This window comes from Panthera tigris, chromosome C1, assembly GCF_018350195.1.
Source record: "Panthera tigris isolate Pti1 chromosome C1, P.tigris_Pti1_mat1.1, whole genome shotgun sequence".
NCBI lineage: Eukaryota > Metazoa > Chordata > Mammalia > Carnivora > Felidae > Panthera > Panthera tigris.
In genome coordinates, this window is record NC_056667.1 from 212026430 (window position 1) to 212042614 (window position 16185).

The 16185-nt window shown below is 54.1% G+C and overlaps 1 protein-coding gene and 1 long non-coding RNA gene across 2 annotated transcripts; both read right to left on the minus strand.

The window, feature by feature from the left end:
* Nucleotides 1–271: 271 nt before the first annotated feature.
* Nucleotides 272–4672, minus strand: NPPC (natriuretic peptide C). Its single transcript, XM_042997749.1, has 3 exons — nucleotides 4450–4672; nucleotides 3680–3990; nucleotides 272–430 (listed from the first exon to the last, which is right to left on the minus strand). The coding sequence occupies exons 1-2, from the start codon at nucleotides 4537–4539 to the stop codon at nucleotides 3700–3702; spliced, it is 381 nt and encodes a 126-aa protein (XP_042853683.1). The 5' UTR covers nucleotides 4540–4672; the 3' UTR covers nucleotides 272–430; nucleotides 3680–3699.
* Nucleotides 4673–6509: 1837 nt separating this feature from the next.
* On the minus strand, nucleotides 6510–13432 carry LOC122241482. The gene is made up of 3 exons (XR_006221650.1): nucleotides 13277–13432; nucleotides 10443–10630; nucleotides 6510–8382 (listed from the first exon to the last, which is right to left on the minus strand). It is a non-coding gene; the product is annotated as an uncharacterized LOC122241482 (long non-coding RNA).
* Between the last annotated feature and the right edge of the window lie 2753 nt (nucleotides 13433–16185).

The following is a 16185-nucleotide window of genomic DNA, read 5'->3' on the forward strand; positions in this document are numbered from 1 at the left end:
CTTCTTTCATTTAGTTACATAAATAAAATTTTTATAAATATCTCTTTATAAACAATATAAATAGCTTTACAACATAAATACATTTATGCATGACATGAATTTACAAACAGCAATGTTTTACAGCTGGTTTTGTCAGTCTCTTAAAAACTGTCCCTTGTCATCATGTTGGTGTAGGTGTGTGTGTTTCATGTATATAATATATATATAATATATAACTTTTTATTTTTCATTTTCAAAAAAAAAAAAAACAAACAATAAAATCATACCCCCCTTCCCGAATAATAATAAAACAGCTGGTGTTGTGTATTCCCAGTACCAGGAAAAAAAAAAAAAAAGAAATGTAAAAGCCACATTGCGTTGGAGATGCTTCCAGATGCCGTGAGGCTGATGACCAAGAATGACCTCAGCAAAACGGAGCAAGTTCCCAATCCTGAAACACAGAGGGGACACGGGACACTTAGTTCTGGCCCCTTAGCAGAGAAAGCCCAGCCTGCAGGACAGTCCCTTTCCACAGCAGCGTGAAGCAATGTCCTGCCTTGCCCCACCAGCCCGGAGCAGGCGGTCCTATGGAGGGAAAGGGGTCCTTCTCTCCTGGGGTCACCTCATCTCCTGCTGTGCCCTTGGCACTTCCTGCCCCAGAATGTCTGCCAGCCCTCCTCCCCCTGAGTCTAATTACAGGCCTTGCCCTTGGCACTCGGTGAGACACAATGAGGGAAAGAGAGTAGAAATGCCCTTTTCCCTTTTTTGCTGCAACAAAAACCCTCAGTCAGGTGCCACCTCGGCTTTCTGCGTCTTCGTGACAGCAGTGGGGAGGGGGAGAAAAACATCTGAAGAGTTGGGAATTCTGGGCTCAAATCCCAACTCTGATATTCACTTCCTGGATGGCCCTGGATAGCTTTGAGTATCGCTTTCCTCACCCATAAAATGGGATAATAGCCACCTCCCCAGGCCAGCTTTAAGATTCGACAGGTGGGCCACACGTTGGGCACCGGCAGAGCGTCTGGGTCACAGCTGCCACTCATTAAATAGCACTTCCTCCTCTAGCTGGCTTCACCTCAGAAAGGGTCCCCTTCAGACACAGGGGGAGCGGGGTCTCACGCCAGCCCTGGGGCAATGAGTGGCCATGCTGGGTGTGCTGGGCGGAGAGTTAAGAGTCCTTTGATGAGGGCTCTCCAGCTCTCTGCCAATGGCCATGTAAGTGCTCTGGGGCCCGAGGGAAGAGTCCTCCTGAGACAGTGCAGTGCCCTCCCAGAGGCCAGCACATGCGGAGGGACCCCGGGCTTCAACACCTTGATGCACTGTCCCTCAACTTCCGTCTCTGGCCGTCCCATGTGTTTAAACAGATGATAGATGTCTGTGATGTCCCTGGGGCTCCTGGGCAAGGTGTTCATTCAGGCATCGGCCACACCCCATCTCTGTCATTAGAATTTTATAATCAAGACTATAACCATCAGCGACAGTCATTATGGTGACTGCTTAGAGCCAAAGTCAACTCCTGAGTGAAGAAGACGTGGCCACAGCCTGGGACGAGTTTCCATTAATGTGAAAAATCTCAGCTGTCTTTCTCTTTTAAGCGGAGACAGTGAGACACCTTGGGCATCTCCACTAGGAGGCTGCGGGCAATGGGAAGGATGCTCTGCCTTCTCATGGTGGGGGGGGGTGGGGGGGGAGAGTGGGGTCGAGAAGGTTAAGGGTGTTAGAGGTGGCTGTTCAGCTCAAGGACAGAACTTCCAGGAGGATGACAAACTTCCCTAGTCAAAGGGGCTGAGAAGTCCTAGCGATCTGGCCTCCTGCCCAGCACCTCCCCACCCACTGGACCATCACCTGGTGCCCCCAGACAGCCACACCCAAGAGCAAGGAGCCTAGGGGGATGTGCATGCCAGGCACTTTCCAGGCCTTCTTCCTCATCTCGTCTCCTGCTAACCCACTGGACAACATTTGTTTAGATCGGGAAGTTTGAGCTTGGTGCTTAAATCACAATGTGAACTGAAGATGTGAGGCCTGTGGCTCCATCTCTTCATTGTTTAGACAGGAAAGATGAGAGCAAAACCATTATAGTGGAAGCTGGTAGAGGCTGGGCCCCATGTGCTAGAATTATCTTTTCCTGTGCAGGGGCGAGTCAAAACCTCAGACAAATGAAGCCCCTTGCCGAAATGGGGAGGAGCTCACAGCTCAGTCAAGTCTGGCACAGAGAGGAAACCCTGCTAAAACCCAGGGCAGGTGTGAGAGGAGTGCCCCTAAGCTGGGTGGGGCATGTTTCTTTGGTCATTGACAAACATTTTTCAGAGCTTCTTTGGGGGTGCCGTGGGTCCCAGATCACCTTAGGTTAGCACCTGGCCCTCAAGTTGCTCATGAGTTCATCTGGGAGTGGTAAACAGGTTCCCAAGCAACTATGGCTCAGGTGAAAAAGTGTTCTGTGCTGTAAAAACGGCTTAGGCAACGTGCTGGATATTTTCAGAGGGGCGCTCTCATTGCCCTCTGGAGGAAGACAGTGTGGACGCTGACAAGGCTTCTTGGGCGAGAGAGCAGCTTCCCCATGGCTTGGAGCGGGGAGTGGGACAGACAGGCTGCAGGGAAAGGCTGGAAACCAGCAGGAGTCCCTTCCTAAAGCACTTGAATGTCAATTTCAGAGGTGGTTTTACCACCCTGGTTGACCATGGGAACTGATGGGCACCAGGAAAGGAGAGAAAGGGGGAGAGGGGGGAGGATCTTTGCAACATCACCAGGATACAGCACCTGGCAGGGGCTGGAGGTAGCACAGGGGTTTCCAGCCCTAGTGGAGGGTGAGGGGGCAATGCCAGAAACAGGGACCCCTGTTGGGGAGGTGGGCAGGTTGGGGAGGAACTCAGATGGGCACATAGGTTCAGAGTGGGGCAAAATAATAATAATAATAATAATAATAATAAAATATTTCTAGTCTTTTTCTCTGCCGTGAAATTGTGCCACAAACACTGAGTTTCCACCCTGAAGTCAGGCAGGCAGCAAGCAGCATCAGGACCCTGGACAGACCAGTTTGCTCCCAGCCACGGTTTAGAGAAGGGACAAGAATCAGACCGCTCTAGGACGGAAAGGCAACCTGCTGATGCCAACAGAGGACTATTCTGTCTACAGGACTTTAAAGTCTGTCCTACTTTAGGGACCACAGTCCTAGGAAGCCGCCCTGACCTCTGGCACCATGAAACAGTGTCTGGCAGATAAACTTACCCTCCACTTGTGTGTATGCCCTTCCTCCTCTGCTCCCACAAACCCCCGATTGCCCCTCAACGCTCCCAAATGGCGATTTGGGACCAGTGCTGCCGGTTTACTTCTGGTCCCGGTGTGGGCAGGACCCCACCAAGCTGTCGCTGCTTTCTTAAAGGAAGCTAGGCGGGTTCATCCGTGTTGAGCCACTTCTGACCTGGCCCAAATGCCCTGACCACTCTATCCCTCACTTTTTTCATGTGTAAAACGGGACGATAAAAGGGGTTGGGGGCAAATGCCTTGCACACACACTGGATCTCGTGCTGGGATCGCCTGGCTCTCCTCCAAAGGTCGGCTGGGAGGCGGAAGGACCCCAGCGCCAGGGGATCAGAGAGGAACCGGCCTGCGGGCGGGCAGGGGTTCAGGCTTGGTTCTGGCAGGTGCCGCGGGGGAGCTAGGTGTGCCCAAACTCCGGGCGCCCGGGGTTGGTGGTACTCACCGCCGCCAGGGGTCGCCGCACTAACATCCCAAGCCGCTCATGGAGCCGATCCGGTCCAGCTTGAGGCCGAAGCAGCCCTTGGACAAGCCCTTCTTGTTGCCTCCCTTGTATTTGCGCGCGTTAGGGTGCTCGTGCAGAAGGCGGGCCCACGCCGCCCGCGACTTGGTGTCCACGCGCAGGTCCCGGAGCAGTCGCGACCGGTCGCCCTTGAGGTTGGCGCCGCCACCCCCGGGAGTTTTGTCGCCCTTCTTCTGACCGCCGCCCGCAGCCTGGGGCTCGGCCAGCTCCTCCCCTGGCGGAGTTCGCGGGACCTGTCCGAGGGAAAGGGCGGGCAGGTGAAGGGCCGCCCGGGGGCCGCCCGAAGTACTTTGCGCGACCCCTGATGCTCCAGCCCCTCGCGCCCGCCGGCCCGATTTGTCCCTTCGGGGCCCTGACGCGCCCCCACAGATGCCGGACAGCCGGCCCTGCATCCACCTGCCACGCAGCCGCCGTTGTCCGCTCCTTCCGGGAGTCCCTTGCCCTCCCCTCCTTTGCCCCCTGACCGGCTGGCCACATTGGGGCAGGGGCTCAGCATCTGTCGTCGTGCTCCCGAGGCTGGGGACGTAGACCCCCTGAGTCGCTTTCGAGGGCTTCCCGGCACTCACCCATGCACATCTCTGAGCAGAGGGCCACTTTCCCGCCCTCTGCTCCCTCTAGTGCTCCGCATCCTCCTAGGGCCCCAGCCCCACCATGGTCCCTCACAGTCCCGATGTCCATGCAACAGCACCCACCTTCGGCGGCGCCCCGGGCTTGGCTTCAGAGGGCCGGAGCGAGAGTAGCGTGAGCAGCAGGGCGCAGGCCAGCAGCTGGGAGAGGTGCATCGTGCCGGCAGGGTCGAGGGGCGCAGAGCCGCAGCAGCGAGGGCGCACGGGTCCGGCGGGAGACGGAGCAGGCGAGCGCGGAGCAGGCTGGCTGGGCTGCGGTGTGGGCGCGAGTCCCAGTGCTGCGCGGCGCCGGCTGGGTGCGCTCTGAGCCCGCGGCTCCGCTCGCGCCTTTATAATCCAACCTGCCGCTGATGTCATCCTCCCGCCCACCCGGCCGCCCCGGCCAATGGCACGCGCGCCGAGGTCCGGGAGGGGGCCGCGGGGGCTCCCCCTTTGCCCCCACCTACATCCCACCCCCGAGGGATCCCGCTGCTCCGCCAGCCCTCTCCCGCCGCACTCGCCGCTGCAAAGCGGCGCGCACAGGAAACTCCATTTGCAGCGAGTGCGTGCCAGGCATGCCAAGCGTCGGCGCTCTCGGTGCCCTGCACACACGCTTGGACCTCAACACACGCGCTCTCCCTAGGAGGAATCAGTTTCCCTCCTTTGCAGGTGCAAAGACAGGCTCAGAGGAATTAAGTCCCTTGTCCAAAGCCACAGAGCCAGAAAGTTGGCACAGCCCCAAATCCACGCAGATCTGTCTTGTTGCCAAACTCCTTCCTGGGCACCAGACAGGCTCAGGCCTGGTACTGCGGCTCCACCTCTCACCTACTGGGGAGTTTAGATTGCACCAAAGTCTTTAAGTTGGGGAGGCAGAGGATGGGGCGGAGGTCCGGGCGGGAGGCGCAGGGAGAGCGAGGTTTGCCGGGGGCCGCAGGGGGGAGCGCAAGTCCTACACCGGACAGTGAAAGCTTTTTTGCCTGAGGGTGTGTTTGAGAGTGAATTGCAAACGAGGTGGGCTCGGAGGGCCGAGATCCCGGTGCCGGTGCGTGCGTGCAGCTCGCGTTCAGCGTGGGTCTGCCGCGTGGAACCCGCCCAAAGTCTGACCCGGCGGATAGCTTCCCGGTGCGCTCACGGGCGCGCGCCTGACCCTGTCTGCACCCACGCGAGGAACCTCAGGGTGGGGATGTTCTCTCCCTGTCCTGTGCACCTGCACCGCACGGGGAGAGAGCTTTACCTAGCCTGGAGCCCCGTCTGGCTTCCCTGAGCGGTGACAGGTGATTGCCTTTGCTTTTTCAGTCTTAGATAGGTCTCTGTCAAAGTTGTAGGGACAAAGTCGGGTACACCTGTCGCTGGGAACTCCCTCTCCTTGGGCAGGGTGTCTTCGTTCCCCGGACTCTGAGGAATCCCTTCGGGATGAGCAGCAGAGGCAGAGAGCTGGGCACCTCAAGAACTGAGTGAGGTGCGGAACTGTATGACCCCCAAGCCACCCAGCAGGACTCTGCTGGAAAGCAGACAACAGGGGCATGGTGGTTGTCCCTAGGCACGAAGACCACAGCCGGATGCAGGTGTCTGGATGAGTCTTTTCAGGGAGAGAAAGCTGTGCCTGAGGCAGAGGGCGGTGGCAGTTAAGAAGGGCAGGGGGAGGGGGCACCTGGGTGGCTCAGTCAGTTTAGCATCCGACTCTTGATTTCGGCTCAGGTCATGATCTCACGGTTCATGAGTTCGAGCCCCGCATCAGGCTCTGCACTGACAATGCGGAGCCTGCTTGGGATTCTCTCTTCCTCTCCCTCTCTCTCTGTCCCTCCCCTGCTCGCATTCTCTCTTTCAAAAAATAAAATAAACATTAAAAAAAATAAGGGCCGAAGGAATCAGGTGCCATGTGGATGGCTCCAGCAGTGGAGCCCGTGTCTGGAGGCAGGAGGCAATAGCACCACCATTTTTTTCAGGCTCTCCCCATCCCACCTGGCACTCTGGGTAAGAAATTGCAGAGCCACGGAGCCCAAGTTCCCTTTGTTTAGGAAATAACTGACACGAGCCCTCAGTTGGGGGTAGCAGAATTTGAGTCTAGAAGAGGATTCAGACATTGACAGGACACCTTTTGGGAGTTCTAGTGAGTTGATTCACTACTTCCATGCAGCCCCCTCTGATTGTCGCTCCGTGGTAGCATGGTGTGGCACCTCTTTGAGCGGTAAGGAAGAGGAACAAGAAGGAGGAAGAGGGAGGCATTTCCTGGTGAGTGATGGAAGTCCTCTCTCCTCTTTGGCTACTGATCAAAGTGGAATGTTACCAATCTGGAACGTCTCTGACACTTGCTTTATTTACATCTATTTAAGGAGCCGAGCAGATTGAGTCTAGACCCAGTCACTGAACTCATTTCCAGGGGACAACAGCCACATCCTCTGAAACCCCTTATTAAGGACAGGTTGGAAGCTTCCGGTGCACCTTGGTCACCTCCTTCTGTCTGAATGTCTCTTCTTCAGGCTGGTTCTTCCTGTATTTGGTGTCCCTTGGAGGCACTTAGTGACAGCTGGGTAACTATCTAAGTCTCCCCTCTCTTTGAGCATTGAGACTAAATTAAATAAATGGACCCCACCCAACCCCACCCCAGTGTGGGCAGAGCCAACACCCTGGACTCTACTTCTCCTATTCAGAAGTGGAAACTTCTGGTGAGCCCTCGCTTCTGACCACTGGACTATGGTCCTTTGGGGCAGACCGGATCCTGGAAGAGTTACCTGCAGAGCGAGGCTTCCCTGGGGCAGGCTGTGGAGCCAATCTCACTTAGCTGGGGTCTGGGAGGTGGGGTGGATAGAAGCTGAAGGACTAGGCTGGAGGAACCTTCCGGAAAGGAGGTAGTCCGCACGCAACTGCCTTGGGTTCCTCCCACATTGAGCTGCAGAGGAAGTTCTCTCCCTCTTGGGTCTAGAACGGGGACTCAGGTCCCTCCTTCCTGCTTTTCCCACATGAGGTCTGCTTGTTTCTGCTCTGACCCAGGGGCCAGGCCTGGGAAAGCTGGACCCACTGAGCAGCTGAACAGGAGCTGTTGGAGGCAGTTTATGGAATGCTCAGTGTGAACACTCCTCCTGATGGCAAAGGAGAGAGAAAAGTCCACTGGGCCTTGGGAGTCTCGCAGTGCTGTAGGGAATCTGGTTATGTGTCATTTATCTGCCCACTGGTTCCCTAAGTGTCCATGGAGCACCCAGGAAGCCTGTGGGTTTGCATCCCTGCAGGGAAGGAATCCAGGAAACAGACACTAGGTTTGTACGCTGAAAAGGACAACGGTGGGGAGGGAGGGCAGCTCCCCCAGCTTGGGCTAGCTGGGTGGGCTTCCTGGAGAGGAAAAGTCTGTGCAGAGCTGGTGGTAGGGTGGAGGCTGGAGGCGGAGGGGTGGGGAGGGAGACCCAGAAGGCAGGAGGACAGATGGGATAAGGAGGGAAATCTAGTTGGAGAGCAGCCCTTTGGGCTAACCATGTAGTGCACCCAGACTTAGAGGGCTGCAGTAAAAGAAAATGAGTGACTTCGCCAAAGGGAAAACTGAGGGAAGCAGGGGGGCAGCCTGTGACATTGCAGGGCCCTACGTGCCCAGACTGGGGGTGAGGTGGGGGCTTCAGGTAAGGGTATCCAGAAGATGCAGGCTTGGGAGAGAGGTGAGTCAGCCAAGGGAGGGGCTTGTCTGGCAAGAGTGGGAGCCTATTGTATTCTTGAGGGTGATGACAGAAAGCAAGCTTGAAGGTTAGGACTGAGGGAGAGTGGTCAGTTGTGGGGAGGCACGGAGAGGGAGCAGGGATTGGGGAAAGTCAGAGCCAGCTTGAAGTGTGCCAAACCCCAGGCATCAGAGAGTCACAAGACTGGCACCCTCTCCTCCCTTCCGGGCCTCTGAAAGAAAGGCAGGGACAGGGAGAGAAAAGGCTCCATTCCTGTGGGCCCTTTTCCCCTTTTTCTCCTCCATGAAGGCAAGGCGAATGTCTTGCACAGAAGGCGCCCTTCCTGGGAACAGTCGGTGTCCACTCTGCTAGCAGGACCCTATGGAACATGAAAGGGGCCTTGAGTATTCCTCCGGTGAGAAAGGTGTGCATAGGGGCTTATCTGAGGCTGGGGAAGGAGTGATTGAGACCAGACTGCCCAGGGGGTGGGAACTAGCTCCATGTGGAACAGCGCCCCCTCCTGGCCCTGGGGCAAAGCGGGAGGATTCTCAGGCACACAGAGGAAGGGAGGAATCCTCAGCAGCCCATCTGTTTTCTCTGCAATTATTTCATCCCAGGGGCCCCCTTCCAGCTGCATAACTTCCCAGAGAGGACACTGAACAGGCGGTGAGCAGATCTTATGGAGGCCGGGCAGGGAAGTTTCAGCGGGACCCGGGCCAAGTCCCATCACTGCTCTGGGCCTTCAGTTTCACCACCTGTAATTGCGAAAAAGCTGTCCTTGCCTCCTGGACGGGGGCAGAGTGAACCAGGACGCCTGACAAGAGGCTTCCAACCCCTGGACAAAGGCAGGACGAGCAGCTGGGCCAGAAGAAGCATCTGAATGTCACTCGCACTCCCGGGGAGGAGGGGGAGGACACCGTGCCCCTGAGATTCCTCAGAACCGATTGATGGGGAGACCCACAGAAGACACAGAGATCAAAGCTTGGCCAGGTCTTCCGGCGCTTGGTGCCTCCTCCAGGAGTCCTGCACCTACAGGACTTGGCTTTAAGAGAGGAGCTGGAGGCCAAGGAAGACTCATCTATCCTTCCTGGGCCAGAAATTCCAGGAAAGCTTAACCTAATGGTGCCATGAGGTCTTTGACCCCAGGACACCCCCACCTGATGAGCCAGCTGCCCTTCTTCTTCTTTCCCAGGGGCCCTGCCAGCACCTGCTCCAGATGGCCTCCAAGCCCACTGTCCCACGCAAGCTCATGACGTCAGAGTTTATCCCTCCTTTTTTTTTTTTTTCCCTTTTCAAAAATAAAAGACAGATAGGGTTGACAGACAGCCTCAATAGATAGGCTCAGTTCCTTGGGGGGGGGGGGGGAACAACTGCTCCCCACGTGGCTTTTAACAAGCAGGCGAGGGAGTAGAGGCCGAGGCCTAAACGCTGAGAAAGTGAGGAGGGAGATGAAGGCGAGGGGCCCTCTGAACCGAAGATGGTTCAGCATCCTGACCTCGGTATGGAGCGAGCGCCAGATGTTTCCAGAAGGGACAGGTCTGCTGCCAGGGTCTGTGTCCTGGAGATTGGCTTGCCCCGGCTGGGCTTTGGTCAAATGTTGATCATATGGAGTTTTCCAAAGAGGCAGAGCTTCTTGCTGCTATAGAGGTCCCTACAGTGAGCTCGCCTTCTTGGAGTGTACCTGGAGGAGGCCTTCTACTGTCTGGTCTTGGAGATTGTGTTTCAGATTTGTCGGAGTCCACAGTCTTCAAGGAAGGGGGCTTTCCCATGTGGGTAGAAGGGGCCCCAAGGGTCTTATAGAAGACTCTTGGCCCCTTCACAGAAGGGATTATAGGATTGGTCTATCAGGATTCAGGGCCACCAGTCGGCTGAGGGAGCCCCACCTTTGGGTTTCCCAAGCCTGAAAGTCCTCTGTGGATTTCTGTCTCAGGAGTGTGTGATCATCAACCACTTTCTGGTGAGCAGTTTCCAAAATGCAAATGGCCAGAAACACTAGCCAGAGACACACAACCAAGCCAGATGCTAATGAGGGGTTGGAGGGAACACACTTCTTGCAATCTGGGCTCCCCAGGGGTTGGAAAATACTTTTAAGCCCAAGCCCTGCCACCCTAAAAAAACCTGAAGCCCGGAGTGCCTGGGAGGCTCAGTCGGTTAAGTGCCCAACTTCAGCTCAGGTCATGATCTCCTGGTTGGTGAGTTCAAGCCCCATGTCAGGCTCTGTGCTGACAGCTGGGAGCCTAGAGCCCACTTCGGATTCTGCGTCTCTCTCTCTCTCTCTCTCTCTCTCTGTCCCTCCCCAGTTCACACTCTCTCTCTCTCTCAAAAACAAAGAAACATTAAAAATAATAAAAAAACCCAAAGCCCATATATTGTTTGGAAACCACCCTTGTGCCTGTGTGAATTGTTTCTGGGCCCAATGTGCAGCAGAACACAACAAACCTTTGTTCCTGGATTGCTCGGTACGGTCCCTCCGTCTCAGCGCAGGATGGGCAAGGAGAAGGCTCCTTCCTTTCCAGATGAGGGTGGCTTTGCCTCATGGGTGAAATAACGTAAGAGGGGAGGCTCTAGCGTAGAGTTCAATAGGGTTCAGAACTTCTAATCAAACAGATGATTCAGGATCTTGGGCTCTAGGGAGTTGGTAAGGAGGGGAGGCAGTCTCGTTGTACTGGACGCATATCAGTGATTTTTTGCTGCCTGGCTTCTCAGCCCCCTGGGAGAAGCTGAATTGCCAAATGCTTGCTTGCCTGACCTGCAGATGAGCAGGGGTTTGTGACTCGGAGCCCCTGGGTTTTAAATCGGGAGCCATCGTCTCAGAGAAGTCCGTGCCATGCGGACTGCTCTTAGTCACATCCAAGAGGGCATGATGGGTGGTAGCGATAGAATCCACCATCCTGTGTCAGGATTGCTATTGACCCAGTGTTATCATAAGTGTTGGTGGCCAGGAATATCTTGGAAGGCCTCAACAGACCCACTGCAGCTTGACTGGTCCTGGATCAGCTGTTTCCCAGCCTTCTCAGACCGCCCAATGCCCTTTAATAAATCCCTCTTCTTTACTCAGCCGGTCCGTTTCTGTCACTTGCAAGAAAGCACCCTGATTGATCCCCAGGACAACCCACACCCTTGGTGCCCACTGCTGGACCTCCAAACTTTCATTCCTGGAATAAGCAGTCTGCCAGAGGCCCGCTGCTCCCCCAGACGTCCCTGATGTGAGGGTGAGGACATCTGGGGGCGTCGGGTCTTCCTCATGCACTTTCAGAGATGGGTAGAAGGACAAAGGGGACAATATTTGGAGAAGAAAACTGTGTGGAGGGACTGAGTGGTTCCCCTAAGGAAATAACAAAGCAAATCATCAGGACCATGTTCAATGACTGGGTCCAGACTAACCGTGCCGGCCATGTTGTCTCGAAAAATCATGTTGTAAATTATTGGAGGGGATGATTAAAAATATTACATTGACTCTGTACAATCAGTGCCTGATCTAGCTCACAGCCTGGTGAGGAGGCTTCACTTCAGTAAAATGAAGGTGACATGAGCTTATACATATTGCTAAACTAAGCAAATATTTCTAACTTCAACACCTTCTTACCCCATTAAATCCAAATGAGTTTCTCAGGCAGAATAGGTTTCACGCAACTAAGAGAAACACAGCGTGGTGAGTGATGTGCTATGAGAAAATCCAGAAAGCTGGGAGGTAGCTGGGCCAGGAATGGAGGTAGAGGGGTTGGGAGACAGGGTGCCTGGCTTCAGAGAACAGTGCCCGGATCCGGCAGCCCAGACAGTGGGATCCTGCCCCTTCCTATTACCCCCTGAGGGAACTTGGACTCAGAGGGATTGGGCGTCATGGTCTGGACATCCCGGCCTCATACCCTCCCTGGCGCTAGACCCTCCCTGGATCTTGGCCACGCCACCTTCTCTTTGTCTCCTTGAGTTTTCACGTAGTGTGGACTGCAGACTAGGGTGGCGTGGCTGGGACTGCTCAGCGAGAACCTTCCAGGAGGTGAGCCTCACGGAGAAGGGTGTGTGACAGTCAGGAAAGGTTTCTGAGCCTTGCTGAGGTGGGAGAACCTCCAGGACAGGCTTGTTTCTGGCAGAAGGACCTGGTAGGATCCGAAACGACGCGGGATGGGCCTGGGAATCTTCTGGTGTGATGAACCTTCTGAGGGCCGAGGCTCTCCCTGGGCCTGACGGGCCCCATAGACTTCTCCTCTGGTTCAGCACAGTCAACAGGGGCCCAGCCTGAGTCCCATAGCCCCTGTGCATGCCACTGTCATAACCTTAATGCCACCATCTGTCAGTTTTGCGAGGAGCTCCTATGTCTACCTCAGTAATCTCCGTTCCTTGCATACTGCCAGCCACAAGGCAGGTGCTTAATAAATGCACAGGAATTTAAGGCCAGCATCGTGCTCGGCCTTAGGGGGACAGCAGGGACAGAGATAGCCTCTGCCCTCGCAGCAGGAAGGTGCCGGCAAAGCTACTAGTAGCTTCATTTTGCGGAAGGCTATGGGGCCCCCCACTGGCTGTCTGATCTGCCTTCGTCACAGGCTCAGCAGGCCGCTTAGGCCTACGGGGTGAGTCATGAGGATCCGGCTTGGGAGTGAGCTCCCCTGCCTCCCGCGAGAACATCTGCTGAGGGGAACAGCTGTCTCCACCCTGTGCCGAGTGGCTCCCGTGGGAATGTGGCGTGCGGCTTGGCAGAGAAACAGACACAGCTCCTCTGCCACTCGTGGCCATTTTCTGGGTGTGTGCGTGGGGGGGTGTTCGGAGTTCTGGGGCCTTTGTCCCATCTGTCAGCAGCCATTTCTCTGGGACCACACGGTCCCCTCCTCCCATTCTTTCCTTCTTCAGTTTCTGGGAGGTCTGGAAAGGATGGGGCCAGACTGGTTGGGAACAGTGTGGTTCTGAGGTCTTCTGGCATCGGGGAACCAGACCTGTCCGCGGGGGATGAGGGGGCAGCATGAATTAGGTGGTCTGAGGCCTCAGCTGGCTGGGACGAGCTTCTGAAAGTGAAGGGGTGACACTCACAGGAAAAGGGGTGGTCATTCTCTTTTCGGTTGTCCCTGAGAGAAAGATGAGTAAGCCTCACCTTGGATTCTCAGCAGCAGGAGACTTGGTACACAGGGGTCCCTCGTGTATGAGACCGAGCGTATGAACCAGCTCTCACCTGAGAAACCTTCCCTCATACCGGCAGGACAGACAGAGCCTCCGTTTCTGGGTGGGGATCCTCACAGCTTTGGGACTCCCCTCCCCCAGCCTTTCCTCTGGCTGACACCCACCTGGGAGGCAGTGCCTGGGCCCGAGGTTGCTGCTGAGTCTGGGACTGAGACAGAAACAAGACGGTGGCTCAGACATGGGCAGGGCCTGGCGTCCAGGTGGGGTCTGTCTGGTCACACTGGCTGAGCAGTTCCCAGACCAAGGCGAGGCTGGGACAGGGGCCGGGCTGGGGTGGGAGAGCTCTGTCAAGCCCCCCCAGACTTCTGCTGACCTCACACAATTCTCTGTTCTGTGTGGAACCACAGAGTGGGAGTCAGGGCCCGCTCCGTCTGTCGGAGGCACAGGGCAGGGGCAGGAGGCTGGGAAAGGAATTGCCCCTGGCAGTTATCTGACCCCAGGAGGACTTGCCCAGCAACGATGAGCTCATGGGCACAAGCGCGGAGCGGGGTGGTGACAGGAAAGGAATGGCAAATGTTCGCTGGAGACCCGGAGGCGTGGGGCTTTCACATGAGCTCATGCGATAAGACGCTCCCCAGGCCTCGCCAGGCCAGGACCCTGCGGGCAGCTGTGTCCCACAGAGGAGCCCCGGCTGCTGGCCCTGCCAGCCTCTGCCCTCCGCACACATGCTCTCACTTGCTTGGAAACCTCAGGCTGAGGCCTAGGAACGTAGCCTCAAGATGGCCTGGGCAGAGTCAAGCTTCATTTGGGTGGAGTGATAAATGTTCTCTTTTAAATCCATTTTTGTGGGGCGCCTGGGTGGCTCAGTCGGTTGGGTGTCCGACTTCAGCTCAGGTCATGATCTCACAGTCTGTGAGTTCGAGCCCTGCGTCGGGCTCTGTGCTGACAGCTCGGAGCCTGGAGCCTGCCTCGGATTCTGTGTCTCCCCGTCTCTCTGTCCCTCCCCTGCTCATGCTCTGTCTCTCTCAAAAATAAATAAAAACATTAAAAAAAAAATAAATCCATTTTTGTGTGTGTGAGTGTGTATAATATATTTACCCAATGTTATAGTGCAAGGTCAACAGAAAAGTCAAACCAACAGCAAAATGTTTAAATACCTCCACCAATATAACACGATCTGCCTGTTGCTTTCTTCAGGTTTCAGATCCTCCTGGGAAAATGTGAGCCTTGTTGGAATCCAAGAGTATATGATATCTTGTGATCAACTTTTTCATGCAACAGTATTTTGTATAACCTTTTCCATGGAGCTGTATAGTTTGCGATGTAATCGTTCACAGTCAGGATTTGGGCTGCTTAAGTGTGATGTGTATGCAAATTATACAGGTAAAAACACCTCCACGCAAATAGAGTTTTTCTCTTCCCTCCCTCCCTTCCTTCTGCCTCTACCCTGCCTTCTCTCTCTTCCTCCCTCCCTTCCCCTCTTCTTTTTTTTCTCTAATCAGAGGAATTGCTAGTTGGAAGATTGGATGGTGTGAGTGCCCTGTGGTTTGGTAGCTTCATGCTAGCTCTGGGCCAGTGGTACATAGTTGGTGAATTCTTTTCCAGCTCTCCTGCTAATGCTGCCGCTCTGTTTGTATTTGCCCAAGACCCTCAGAGTTGCCTTAAGTTGTCTTCCTCTCATTTCTAAGCGCTTTCAAAAATATTTTTATCAATCCGTTAAATATGCTTATATGCTTATTATTTTTCCTCCATACCCTGAAATGTTCTTTCACTCCATTGCTTTTCTTTATGGTTACATACAGATGTTTACAAATTAGAAAAAATGTATTTTAGGGCCGCTTTCAAGGCTCAGTTGGTTGAGCGTCCAACTTTGGCTCAGGTCATGATCTCACAGTTCATGGGTTGGAGCCCCACATCGGGCTCTGTGCTGACAGAGCCTGGAGTCTGCTTCGGATTCTGCGTCTCCCTCTCTCCCTGCCCCTCCCCTGCTTGTGCGCGCACTCGTGCACTCTCTCTCTGTCTCTCTCTCTCAAAAATAAATAAACTCAAAAAAATATCTAAAAAACGTATTTTGTTCTTATAGCCTCTTATACTTTTCATTACTTACATGCTTGGGCGGTTCCTTCACTCAGATCTCTCTCCCCAGGGGCCATCTGTTGGGAAGGTGCCAGAGTGCACCCCCTGCACCCAGCCTAGAAAAATCCACTGCAGAAGCTAAAAGTGGGCACCACGAAGTGGCTTTGATTCCTGTGAATTTTTACCTACATCAGGTAGGAAAGCAGATAACAAACTGAGCTCATAGAATTAAGTATTTGAGTAAGCACCTCAGGTGGGACCGAAACTCAGAGGTCTGTCTGCTCTCAAACCCACACTTTGTCCTGACCCCCATGTCTCAGTAGACTGAGTGAGCCTATACGTTTCTATTCTTCTGTTGTGGGTTTTTTTTTTTTTTGTTGTTTTTTTGTGTGTTTTTTTTAAATGGTTGTGTGTATGTATGCATGTGAATATCTAACTTTAACCTGTCTGGAATGTTCTGTGGTAAATAGTATGAGTAAGGATTTGTTATTCATGTGCCATTATTACCTTCCATTTCCCATATGGATGTAGTGATAATTATTTCTTTCTTCATTTAAAAAGTTTCACTTGATTTGTTGTATATTAAAATATATTTTTATGTATCAGATGTATATATATTTGTTCAATATATGTTCTACCATAAAGGTTTTTTTATAATTTTTTAATGTTTTATTTATTTTTGAGGGAGAGAGAGCAGAGCTTGGGCAAGAGAGGGGCAGAGAGAGAGGGAGACACAGAATCTGAAACGGGCTCCAGGCTCTGAGCTGTCAGCACAGAGCCCGATGCGGGGCTCGAACTCATGAACCACAAGATCATGACCTGACCCGAAGTCGGACGCTTAACCGACTGAGCCACCCAACTGCTCCTACCATAAAGTTTTGACAACTGCTATATGTGTTCTGTAGACTGGTAGATATTCTCCTGGATTTGCCTTAAAATAAAAAAAATTTAGGGCGCCTGGGTGTCTTGGTCAGTTAAGCGCCAACTCTTGAGCTCA